Here is a 13,410-nt window from a genome sequence, read left to right on the forward strand (position 1 = left end):
ATCTATCTTATAGGATAAACCTTTTTTAAAAATATATATTAAAGTAAAAATATTATCAAATATTTTAAATTCAAATTTGACTCAAAATTTAATCGGGTCAACCTAAATCTTAATTTTTCGAGTCTGGTTTACTTGGAGTTGTTGTATGTGTCATTTATTGGGCAAATTATTGTGTCCGGTGTCCGGATTCGTCCGGACACCAATAAAAACATGCCACGCGTCATTCAAAAATATCGGGGCCCAGCGCATCCGGGTGAGGTGGCATCCTTAACTCATTTTTTTCAGCTTTTGGATTGAATAAGGGTTTGACAACTACTTTATTTGGCCCAACTTTTGCCTACTTTGTTTCACAATATCTCATAGTTTGGATCAAAGAAGATCAAAATTTGATTCGATTTAGACTTCGTTTGGGACGGTTTTCTTACTACTTTCTATTAGAACAGAAACACAAAGGAGCTACACAAACAAATCTGACGTGGCATGGTCTTATTAGCTGTCTACTTATTTGCACTTATTGTTTCTATATAAATAGTGTACCTGTGTACTATTGAGATGAATGAAAACACTTTACATTTCTGTTCTTCTTGAAGAAACGCAGGGAGACAGATACAGAACCATGAAGAACGGAAATGTAAATGTTTTCATTCATCTCAATAGTACACCGGTACATTATTTATACAGAAAGGATAAATTCAAATAAGTAGACAGCTAATAAGACAATGCCACGTCAGATTTGTTTGTGTAGTTCTTTGTATTTCTATTCTAATACTTTCTGAAGCAATTTTTTAATATCAAAATTTTTTTAGTTTTAAAATTTTTTGTACTGAAAAGTTGCTTTAGAAAACAGCAAAAAAGCATCTCAAACAAAACCTTAGGCTTCATTTGAGATAGTTTTCTTACTGCTTTTTAAAGCAGCTTTCTAAAAAGCTGTTTAAAGAAGCAGTAATAAAGCCATACCAAATGAAATCTTAATCAAGATCATAGTGTGTATCACATAATCTTCTCTAAATCTAATAACTTATATCAACATAGAACCATGAAGATCATCATATCTATTTTGAGATCAATGTAGCACAATATTCTAAACCCTAAAACACTAATCTCAAAGCATACGCAATGATCTTCAAGCCCATCTTAACAAAACTTACATCCTCACATAAATTTTTTTCACCATACAGGGTGGTCGAATAACCTTCAGCGGGCAAATGCAGAACTACGTACAAGCAGCGCAGGAGATCGTCGAAATATTAGGAGATGAAGACACGGCCGCCAACTATTTGAGCAAATGCCTCTTCCAGGTGGGCATGGGGAGCAACGATTATCTCAACAATTACTTCATGCCGGCCGTCTACTCCAGCAGCCGCCAATACACGCCTGATCAGTTCGCCGACGTCTTAATCCAGCAGTATTCCGAGCAGATTAGGGTAAGCTTTTATCATTATAATCTTGATTAGAGCATCTAATTACATTCATTAATCATGAGCTTTTGAAGATTTGTTAGATTTGTTTTCTTTATGTTGCACGAATCTCAATGCAAATCTTATGATTTTCAGGCTCGTTGTGGTATAACTTGCATTAGGATACATGTTTAAAAAATAATTATCATTATTGCACTAATCTTAAAGCTGAAATCATATAATTCTATTGAAAATTTTGTTGAGAGATTCTGACCCATTTGAAATTTAAAAAAAATTGTATCATGTAAATCACTAATCTTAAAGCTAATGCATTGATTAATTTAAAAAGTCATTATGCCCAATTTCTTTTCATTAATTTAGCTGGTCAGAACCTTCTCACAAAAAGCTTTGCATTAGATGAGCTGGTTGAATGACACGTGTTTCAAAAATAGATATCATTATTGCACTAATCTTAAAGTTAATTAAATAAATTTAAAACTTATAATTGTGATAAAATTTTGATCAAGATATCCTGCACTAATTTTTGTTTCATTTGAAATGAAAATGTTTTTTTATCACAATATCCTATTATGATAACTCTTAATGCATTAAATGTGCTTTGAGATGAGTGCATTAAAAAAAATTATAACAACATATCCTCATATAAATTATATCAAAATGGGCTACAAAATAATTGAGTTTGTTTTAAAATTAGTACTTCATATATGAAAATTTTGAATCGCACTAATCTTATTGCAAATCTAGTTGTTTATAATCTCAACCTAAAATAATTTATATCATACATATTCAAAAAAAAAAAAAAATCAATGTTTAATGCATGATACTAATCAATCAAAATATATAATGCACTAATCTTAAAGTTGATCGATACATCCTGATCTGATTTTCTTTCCATCAAAATTTTGATAGATACTTTACAACTACGGAGCAAGAAAGGTGGCAATCATCGGAGTTGGTCAGGTCGGCTGCAGCCCAAGCGAGCTCGCCCAATTGAGCTCCGATGGCGTCACTTGCATCGACCGGATTGACAGCGCCATCCAATTGTTCAATAAAAGGCTCATACAATTAGTGAATGAATTCAACCGGCTCGATGGTGCTCATTTCACTTTCATCAACGCTTTCAATATCTTTCAGGACATCATCACGAACCCATCAGCTAATGGTAATTAAACTAAACCATCTTCGAATAATTATCCATAATACTCTTCTTATATAAGATTCAAACATTATAAAAGCAATATTATATTTTGATTTTTTCAGGCTTGAGAGTAACTAACAGAGGATGTTGTGGAGTAGGGAGAAATAATGGACAAATAACTTGTCTTCCTTATCAAACTCCATGCCCTAATAGAAGAGAGTACTTGTTTTGGGATGCCTTCCATCCTACTGAGGCAGGAAACATACTTATAGGAAGGAGATCATACAGTGCTCAATCTTCTTCAGATGCTTCTCCGATGGATATTCGTCACCTCGCTCAAATTTGATTTGTATTTACTAATAGTATATTACGTAAGAAGTATCTGAACTCATAATGAACTGATCGGAAATAAGTTGGGGAATCATAACGGGTCGAATTTGAGCACTGATCCTGTCTGGAAAAAAATAACGGTATATGATGTTATAGTTGCTTTGATAATTCAAAACTTTATAATTGTATTTTATGTTGAAATTGTTGTGAGGGTTAGTCTATTTGAGCTTGAATTAGGGTTTTGATTTCATGAGAGACTGAAAGGCTATTTATATAGCCTTTGGTTCGAATTTGTGTAAGACGATATTCACAAGTCTGAGAAATATAAGATTTTTCTAATGGAAAGTTATTTGTTAAATGTAATTCATCAGAATGAGTGATAGATTACGATTAATTTTTTGTTTGTGTTGATTTTGTTTTTGTTATGTGTTGGGCGGCCTTATTTCTTACTTCCATTTTATTTACAATTAGCTCATTTTGGAACTGATGATAGGCATATGGTATTTTCTTCTAGATTCTTCTAAATTTGGTTAATTAAATTTTTATTATTTTTAGAAAAAAAAATTCAATAAAAAAGCATAGAAATTAAACTTTCTTTTCACAATTAATTTCAATTTTTATAAAAAAATAAATAGCTAAATATTGAAATGAGATATATTTTCACCCAAGAATGGGTTAACATTGTAATAGAATAAATTGGAATCAGTTCAATGCTTCCTTGCTTCCTTCTCAGCCTGCAAAACAAAAAAATAAAATTTATTAGGCTTAAAACTAATCATCTCCGCATCTCAAAACCCTAAATTTGCTCCAAGATTAGTGCAATGCAAAAGCTGATTGAATATTTACGTATCGCACTCATCTCAAAGACAATCTTACCGCGTCGATGACTCTGTCAAAGGCCTCGGGGCCATACCGCTCGATGTAGCGCTCGACGGCCTTCCTCGCGTCGAGGCTCATCAGCTGTATCGCCCTTCGCTGCTCCGCGCTGTAGTTTGAGCTCACATAGCTTCCAATTCTGACATATTTCCTCACGTAATTCTCGTAGAGGAAAGCAGCGCCATTGAAGATTGGCAAAACCAGCCACATGCAGAAGAGAAGCTTCAGGTATGGCCACAAAGGAAACCTATTCATTGTTGAAAATTATTCATTTGAGAAATTTTTTTCATAAGTTCTTAAATATTAATATTAATTATATATATTATAAATAGGGGTGTCAATATTTGATAAGACCCGAAAACCCGACTCAAATCCGATACGAAAATTTTGGGTTGGGGTCAACTAGGACCCGAAACGGGTCGGGTTCGGGTTCAACTATTCGACCCGTTTCAAAAATCGGGTCGAGTTCGAGTTAACCTTTTGACCCGAAATTTTAACCCGAACTCGACCCGTTTTTGACCCGAAAACCCGAGATTAACCCATTTTCAACCCGTTTTGACCCAAAAAGCGAAGTTTGACCTGTTTTTTGAACAGCAAACTAGCAATATTTTTACTGTTCCAAGTCATTCGGGTCATTTCGGGTTGACCCGGACTCGAACAGTGCCTGGTCAATTTTGGGTTTAACCTGAACCCGACCCGTGACCCGAAATTGACACCCCTAATTATAAATTTTAGACATTTCATAAATTGATTTGAAATTTGTAAGATGTAATGATCAAATATTTTAATTCATTTTTATAATGGAAATATATTAAAAATAATAATTTGATATACTTATAGCTACTTAGGCTTCGCCTGGGACAGCTTTTCTATTGCTTTGTAAAACTATTTTTTAGTACAAAAAATCTCTTGAAACCATAAAAAAAAAATAGTGGTCTAAACCTATCCCAAACGGAGCCTTTAGAAAATAAAATTGTGAGATTTTTTGTGACGACTCTTTTAACTAAGTTTTCTTGATGATTCGACGTGAGATTTTACGTGTATCTAGTAGACGACTCTTATCATAAAAAAAAGTGACAAATATTTAAAATATTTATTCAAAAACACATACCATACTAGAACTTTATAGAAAGAGAGCTCAAAAAGAGTGATCAATGAATACAAAACCCAATAAGTGAGCCATTGTTGATCATCAAGTGGTGAAGGGCTTTCAATAGCTCTCATTGATGCATATCTAATGATCATATCAAATACATTTACTATAATGTTAGCAAATCATGTAAGCAATAACATAAATGAAATCATTTCACAAATGTTGGAGCAATATTAGTCACTTACAAAGGGTAGAGAAGCATCATTCCAGGGCTGAGTCAGAAGAACAAATAGAAGGTTTCTATTAGTAAGAGTCATTGGAACAAAAGGGTTGTTTGGTTCGAAGGAAAGTACATAAAATGAAATGAAATTGCAATAATTTATAACTTTATTGTGAATATGCAATCAATGATCGACCCTTACATATAGGATAAAATTCTCGAATCGAAAAGAAATGTGATCAGTACTGATATTTCTGACCCTGCTAATTAGGTCCTCTCTTAGTTCAAATTCTCATATTAATAACTCGGCTAGAACTATGTCGTTCATTTGGATTATAAACCTCACAACTCTTTGGCGAGGGCTTTATCATGATCGATCAAAGTTTAACAGTGCATAGATCCCATAACATATTCATTTGATTAAATGAACATTTACTGAAAAATACTTGATAAGGTTCCATTTGAGAAGCTATAAAGCTCTCACACATGAGGAAGATTTTGAAGACTTAGAAGGCTTTGAATTCATTCTCATATCAAATAATTCGAAATTATGTTAATGTAAAAATATATAATTACTAACCCTAGCTTAAAAAATTAAATTTTTGATTGAAAATTGATATGATCACCAGTCTTTCTGGCTTAATTTCGATCTCCTATTCATTTATACTCGTATACATAAAGATCATAATAATAACAATAATTATTATTACTATTATTATGATAAATATAATGATAATGATAGTACTGATGATGATGATGATAATAATAATAATAATAATAAGTAAGAAACGTACCCGATTAAAGCATCCAAATTGAGAGCAATAGTCTTAAGGAAGCCCATTTTTGCTTTTTAGTAACAAAATGGAACTTAATTTTTCATGGAGAAATGCAAGCTCATGGCATTTAAATGGAGAGAAATGGTAAGGAGAAGAAGCAAACAAGTGAATATATTAATACCACTACAACAAATCAAAGCCTCCTTTTCTCCAAAGACAAAGAAAGGAAGCACCAAAAAACTTGGAAAGAGAGAGAATAACTTGAGGCCTTAGATAACTTTATGAATTAAAGAATCTATATAGTTTATTATTAAATTCTAAATAAATTTATGGATTATTTTAATATAATTTTATTATTAATTAAATTCAAATTAAATTACATTTTTTATTTTTTCAAATGAGATAAATATATTAAGATTTAATGTAGAATGTATTTATTACAATTTTAAGATTAAATTTGTCTAAGATTTTTATCAAAATAGACATATTAAAATAAAATAAATAAAACATTAAATAAACAATTTATTACTTCATTATTTAAATTTTTTATAGCTTTCATTACCCTCATTCAATCCAATTATCCAAAGTAGGCCTTAGAAGGGTCTTCTATTCCAGCCCTCACGACTAGCTTATCTTCAATTATGGGCCATTAAAGTTGAGCCCAGCTAAATCCTAAGTTCAAGCCCAATTAGCAAAGGAGACTTTGATTTGGGCTGTCATTAATCCAATTTTGCGCTGAACCCTATATAATAGTGGAAATATCTCTATTATATCAATTTTGAATAATCATATGGTCTAAATTATTTTTATTTCTGATTTAAATATATTTTTCAATTATCTTATACTAAAAATTTAATTAAATTCATGATTAAAATATATATATATCACCATATATTTATGCTTCTCCACTCAATTTTTTAAAAAATTCATACTCAAAATCAAATATTAAAATAATTAAAATATGCCAAAAAATAATACGAATAATATAAATAAATAAATCTCATTAAAAATATGAAAAATAAAACCATGAGCATATAACATAAACCATTCTCCTTCTTCCTCTGCCTCTCCACAATGCCACCTCTTCTTCTTCCTCCTCCCTCCTTCCTCCTAATCTCCACTCTTCTTCTCCTCTCTCTCCAAATCTGTAAAACCCTAAACCTCTCAGAAAAAGAAACCCTCTTCTCCATTATGGAATCCATCTCCTCTGATAAAGACTGGAGATCCTTCAGCCCTGAACCCTGCAATCCAAGCTCTTCATGGCCTGGAATGGAGTGCAAGCCTGGTTCAGACAACCTTCTCCATGTAACCAAACTTGTCTTTGGAACTCCTCCTAACCCAACTTGCATGAACTCTGCAACTTTCCCTTCTCAAATCTTCAACCTTCCATTTCTCCAATCCATTCACTTCGTCAGCTGCTTCAAAACCAAGAAGACAACTCTGTTCTTCCCTAACTCGCCATCTTCTTCTCTCAAACAACTCAGTTTCAGATCAAATCCTGCTCTTATCAGCCTCATACCACCTCAGATTTCCTCTCTCAAATCACTCCAAGTTCTCACTCTTTCACAGAACCATCTGTATGGAAAGATCCCAGACTCTATTTCTTCTCTGAACTCACTGATTCATCTTGACCTGAGCTACAACAAGTTAACTGGAAGAATCCCAGCAGAAATATGGAGACTGAACAACCTTGTTGATCTAGATTTGAGCTATAACTCTCTTACAGGACCAATCCCACCATCAATTGGAGAACTGGTTAAGCTTCAAAACCTCGACTTGAGTTCAAATTCACTAACGGAAACCATTCCAGAGAGTGTGGAGAAGCTAAAGATTCTAACTTTCCTTGCTTTAAGCGACAATAAGCTTAGTGGATATGATCCTAATGGAGTTGCCAAACTTCAGAAGCTTGAATACTTGATCATGGAAGGCAATCCAATGTTCATTCCATTGCCGCCGGAGCTCGGGAGGCTGCCGAGGCTTCAGGAACTGAGACTGGGGAGCTCAGGCTACTCAGGGATGATACCAAAGAGCTTCTGTTGGTTAAAGAATCTGACCAGTCTGTCTCTTGAGAACAATAATCTCAGTGGTGAAATACCTCCTGAGTTTAATGGACTTAGAAAAATTTATCACTTGAATCTGAGTAGAAACTTGCTTAGTGGAGTTGTTCCTTTCAGTTCTGAGTTTTTTAGAAGGCTTGGGAGGAATTTGGATCTGAGTGGGAATGCTAGACTTTGTGTGAATGAGCATGAAGGATTGAATGAGAATGTTGGGGTTGGAGTATGTGGAAGTAATGGGTCTTCTTCTGTTGATTCTGATGAGATGAGGAAGCCATTGGAGAGCTCTGAAGCTGCTTCCTTAGCTTTGGGGATCTGGTCATGGCGTTCAGGGGCTGGGTTTATGGGTTTCAGTGCTGTGTACTTTTGTCTTTGGAGTTCCTAGACAGGATTTTGGCTATGTTTTGTACTGGTTTTTTCTCTTTCTCTAATTGTTTTAACTGATCTGAAATTTTCTGGGTGATTTTGGTGTATGTTTATAAGTTGATCAGTTTAAATATATAGGAATTAGGAACTTGTTTAGGTGAAATTAATGGTCTTTTTGGGGTTGCTATTTTGATTTTTAGATTACAATCGAAATTTTCTTTAATCATTATTTTCTCATTGCTTCAAAAAATTTGTGTTAGAAAGCTGATTTATAGCAACTTTCAAAAGATGTAGTTTTTATTTGGAATGATTTTTTTATTGCTTTGTAAAGCTGTTGTAGAGAAAAATAAAATTTTTAAATTATTATAAAAAACAATTTTCTAGTACACATTTTTGTAAGCAATGAAAAAATAGTTACCAAAGAGAAATTATAATTGCAGTCTAAAAAACAAAGCAATAATAAAGATGTCTCAAATGAAGCCATAGAGGCTGAGGCTACAGCATTTTGTAAGGTTGTAAAATTGATAAGGAGACAATAACTTTACTACTATGATTGCATAAAACCGCTTTCTATAGTAAGAATTTTTTAAAACAATTAGAAAGCAACAAGAAAGTAATTTCCAAATAAAATTATGATTTCTGTCTAAAAAACAAAGCAGTTAAAAAATTATCACATTCGCCACAATTATTTTACACCAAATAATGACTTAAACTCAACTTATTAGCATACAAATCGACTAGATTAAAAATATTAATATAAAATACACTTAAAATATATTAATATTAAAATTTATTTAAAATATTTAAAAATTATATTTTATTATCCTATAATAACCATTTTTTAAGTTTTTTTTTTAAATTATTTTATTATAATAATTGCTTGAATCATAATTATTTTCTCAATTTTGAGCCAACTCAAACTCAAAAAGCACTGAAGCGTTCATAATTAATAAAAAAAAAGTTATTATCTGTGCAACTAAAAATTAAATTCAAACATAAATAAAATATTTTATTTTTTAAACCAATTCTTATTCAGTGAGGGCTAAGCAAGCTCCAATTTCTATATAGAAGAAAAGTGAGGGCTAAGCTCCAACTATAAGAGAGAATTACATGCAGACATATGCTCACAAATGCAACTCCAAAGATAAAAATTCTATACAAAAAGCTTCAACAATAACTATCAATAATCAAATTAGAAGGCTGAAAAAAAAATTTTGGCCAAAAGATGAACAAAAATGACCCAAAAACTTCTGAAACTCTCCCTCGATCGATTTCCGTTAGGGATAAGATTTCTAGCACTATTAAGGAAAACGCGCATTCAATATTATTCAAGTTGCTCATTCAAAACTCATAAACATAGCACTAAAGCTTCATTTGGGGCAATTTTTCGTCACTATTCTTTCGCTGCTTTCAAGAAATTTTTATACTAGAAAACTGCTTTAGAAAACAGTAAGAAAACTATCCCAAACAAAACTTGAGAGCAAACCATCTTACAAGATTTCCATCTCAATATCTTGACGCTAATAACTTTTTTTAATTTCATAGCAAAGACTAGATTGAATGGCTCTTCATTGCATTCTCAAATCTCCTGTTATTTCTTTCCCTCCATAAGTAGTAAAGAACACAGCAGATAGCTTGAATTCTTATATTACAAGAAGAGCTTGATAGCCTCATTTACTACATATTTGAGCCATTCTAACAAACTTTACTAATAATTTGCTCTCTGAAATCAAAATTAATACATAAAAATGTTATATATGTATGAAACTTGATCAATATCCTGTCCCATTATTACAGTCTTTAAGCAAAATAACAAGGCAGAGCAGGTTTTTTAACTACACTTATTTAACTCAGAATTTAAGAGCCATTACTTTGCCATAATTCAGAAATATTTACAGAAGCTTAGGCATCAGAACTTAGCATATTGGGGCTAAATCTTAGTAGTTTAAGGCTTCGTTTGGGACGGCTGTTTTACTGTTTCTTGAAGCAGCTTTTTAGTACACAAATTTTGATTTTTATACTAAGCAGTAAAAAAGTCATCCCAAATGTATATATATCTATATAACTGACCTACACACCAAATCCAGCCAGGCGCCTTCTGGTAGCATTTGAAACTGAGACCTGCCAATGCTCTTCAGTTTCAGTTGAAGCCACTCGTTCGTTCACGGGCTGGTAATGTCTAAGCCAAACGCCAGTGTAAACCTGAGTGATTGAAAGCAGAAGAGGAAGGTTATTTGACTGAATGAGAAAGGAATAGAAAGATGATTATAAAAATGAAAATATAAATCATAATGAATGGAAGTTTTCAATTTCTGTATCAATCAATGTGAAATTGTATGAAAATGAAAGACTGGGAAAACAATCTAGCATTTACAAATTGCTGGAAATGTTTGATGATTGAGAGTAAATAAGATGAATTTTAAACGTGTATATATCATGGTTTTTAAAAACAGATCGATACACATGGTTTTTAAAAACAGTCGGACCGGACAGTTCAACAGTAAACCGGCTGGCCAACCGGTCTAATTAAACCACAAAATTACTCCAGCTTAAAACCGCCAAAAATTAGACAAACCGCTCGTTCAACCGTATAACCGGCGAACCAGAAGAAATTGAAAAAACCGCCCGGTTCTGAATGTGATGAATGGGTGCCGTTGATTGCAAATCGCATGGTCAACATATTACTTCTTGAACTGTATAACCCTAAAGCAATTTCGTATTTCCTACCTCTCTTACTCCTCTGGTCGCGAGACTCATGACAGATCTCACTTGTTCGCTCCAATCTCAGGTCCGTCTTCTTCCACAAGGCTTGCTTGCACAGTCAATACTGCAAAAGAATGCTCAAGATCTTCATTACCAACTTCTTTCCTTTTTTTTCCTCAATCGTCTTCTTCTTCCCCCCATCTGCTTGCCTCACAGCTATGTTTTGGTGTTTAATTATGGTTTTGACTTGTTTTATTTGGTTTGTGTTTGATTTCGCATACATTAATTGTGTTTTTGTGGTTTTAACGCTATCATGGCTCATAATTCTGCCAAGGATTTGGTGGAATTGGCGGCATTCTATGCTATCAGCTTGATATCAGGTCATTTGATGAGTTTTCAGATGGGGAGGCATATGAAGATTCTCGTTAGAAATTAACAAGTTGATTAGTTTGAGCTTGCGGTTGGTTTCCGATGGTTGATTCTCCGAGGATGCTACAACGTGTAGGTTGATAAACAATTCTTAGTGTGAGTTCTTCTATTAGATTCTTGCATCATCTGTGTGCAACTTGCTCGAAACGTTATGCTTCAATGTATAAGTTATGAGTGCTGAAATTAATCTCAAATCTCATACATTTGGAGTTGTCACAAATGCTTAATAAATGTATAAATAGTGATGTTAAAAATATTAGAGAAAATGTGATGATTGAAAGTGATAAAGTTGCACAAAGGTTAAATTTTAGGCCATTTAAATTCAAAATGATGTTAAATGGTTGTGGAGGTGGAACTAATTTTATTAATTTTTAATAATATTATTATTGATTACATCATTCGGTTTAACTAGTGGGTCGACTTGAACCGGTCGGACCGTGAACCTCTCATTCTTCCAATTCGTTGTCCGGTCCGATTTTCACAACAACCTTGATATATATTGTACTGTCAAAAAATGAAATATTTGTGGAACTCCGAAAATAAATAAGAAATGCAAATTTGGACATATGGATTTCTCAACACGTCGAAGCTGAGGGCTCAGCAAATGGATAGTAAGTTTGGAGAAAATTGGGTCAGGATGGGTTTAATAATTCTTAGATTTGCTTTGAGATTAGTGCAATACCAAAAAGTCAATCGATTAATGTATTGAATAATTTACTATTTCTATTTAAAAGAACTTTCTGATTTTGTATTAGAAATTTCTCATGGCCCATTAAATAAAACTTTATTTCATTTTTTATTTTTTTTAAGTTCTCATATCATGAATTCAAAACTAACGCAAGCAATTCAAACAAAACAATTAAGTTATAGCCAAATAGAAGTTGCAGGAAACGAATTCATTTGTACGAAGTATATAGAATCAAGAGTTTTACAGAAAAATTGCAGAACGAATATAGATTTCATTTATGTAAAAGCATTCTTTTCAGAATTTATATTAGATAGAAGGTCGGATAGAAATTCCATGGAATTCTCTCGCATAGGGAAAGATGGATTGCCATTATAGGTGTAAATAAGCCGAGTTTAAGAGAGTTCAAGAATTATTCGGATTGGCTCGTTACACGAACAAGATAAAATTAAATTTTAAACTTGTTAACCTATTCAAATAAACACAAGTTATTCACCAACATAAAATCTGATTGAAAGTTATATATAAATTATAGACTCTCTCTCTCTCTCTATCTATCTATCTATCCATCAATATGAGGAAATAAAAATTTGCACAAACAACACTAAACCAACCTGCTGCGGTCTCATAATCTTCGTGTCAGGATCATCAAGTGATTCTCTCCAGTGTGCCAAGTATCCAGCCATTCGTGGAATAGCAAATAAAACAGGAAAAAACTCCGTCGGAAATCCCATGGCACTGGTTTTACATAGTACAGTTAATATCAGATGCAAGCTTTAAAAGAATGAAAGAAAACTGGAAGATAACTCACCGATATATCAAGCCAGAATAGAAGTCGACATTAGGATAGAGCTTCCTCTTGACAAAGTAATCATCGGATAAAGCAGCTTTCTCCAACTCAACAGCCACCTGAAAGCAATAAGCACATTAAAATGACTTGGCATTAGTAAGCTGACTGAAAGTCTATTAAATTTAATTTCACATGCAGTAAAATATAAGGATCTGTTAGGTTGAGATATGAAATTTGATAGGAAAAGGTAAAGCAAAGACCAGTAGTAAAAGGAAAATAAAATTTTATCATATTTAACCTAAAATTTCCCCACAAGAAACTGGAATATTCGTGAGTACAAATTCTGGGTCATTTCAATTTCATTTCACCCTAGGAACAGTCATTCTTCAGAAAAACCGGACATTCTTAACCTCTTACACTAGTAGCGTACATACTGTCAAATTTCCACCATAACTTCTTTTAAATAAAAAATAGAAATGAAAGCAAAACATACAGTGAGAGCATAAAGAAACTGAAGATGAACTAGTTAGGA

General features: G+C 32.8%; 4 protein-coding genes across 4 annotated transcripts in view; 2 read left to right on the forward strand and 2 right to left on the reverse strand.

Annotated features, from left to right (window-relative positions):
- The window catches only part of LOC110097838 (GDSL esterase/lipase At5g45670), a gene marked incomplete in the record, with an annotated part of 4,377 nt that extends 1,298 nt beyond the window's left edge, over positions 1 to 3,079 (forward strand). Inside the window, 3 exon segments of the mRNA XM_020824445.2 lie at positions 1,188 to 1,424; positions 2,328 to 2,580; positions 2,679 to 3,079. Coding sequence (XP_020680104.1) covers positions 1,188 to 1,424; positions 2,328 to 2,580; positions 2,679 to 2,902 — 714 coding nt within the window.
- Positions 3,080 to 3,593: 514 nt separating this feature from the next.
- On the reverse strand, positions 3,594 to 5,916 carry LOC110097836 (HVA22-like protein f). Its single transcript, XM_020824443.2, has 5 exons — positions 5,870 to 5,916; positions 5,101 to 5,127; positions 4,874 to 4,996; positions 3,763 to 4,009; positions 3,594 to 3,620 (listed from the first exon to the last, which is right to left on the reverse strand). The coding sequence occupies exons 1-5, from the start codon at positions 5,914 to 5,916 to the stop codon at positions 3,594 to 3,596; spliced, it is 471 nt and encodes a 156-aa protein (XP_020680102.1).
- A 1,009-nt stretch (positions 5,917 to 6,925) lies between these two features.
- On the forward strand, positions 6,926 to 8,290 carry LOC110097849 (receptor like protein 29). Its single transcript, XM_020824463.2, has one exon. The coding sequence runs from the start codon at positions 6,926 to 6,928 to the stop codon at positions 8,288 to 8,290; it is 1,365 nt and encodes a 454-aa protein (XP_020680122.1).
- A 1,685-nt stretch (positions 8,291 to 9,975) lies between these two features.
- Positions 9,976 to 13,410, reverse strand: part of LOC110097853 (citrate synthase, glyoxysomal) — a 29,350-nt gene continuing 25,915 nt past the window's right edge. The window contains exons 11-13 of the mRNA XM_020824469.2: positions 12,900 to 12,997; positions 12,703 to 12,826; positions 9,976 to 10,473 (exon numbers count right to left, since the gene is read on the reverse strand). Of these exons, the coding sequence (XP_020680128.1) occupies positions 10,342 to 10,473; positions 12,703 to 12,826; positions 12,900 to 12,997 (354 nt within the window). The 3' untranslated portion in view covers positions 9,976 to 10,341. The remainder of the gene's footprint in view (positions 10,474 to 12,702; positions 12,827 to 12,899; positions 12,998 to 13,410) is intronic.

Source organism: Dendrobium catenatum, unplaced genomic scaffold (assembly GCF_001605985.2).
Source record: "Dendrobium catenatum unplaced genomic scaffold, ASM160598v2 fragScaff_scaffold_574, whole genome shotgun sequence".
NCBI lineage: Eukaryota > Viridiplantae > Streptophyta > Magnoliopsida > Asparagales > Orchidaceae > Dendrobium > Dendrobium catenatum.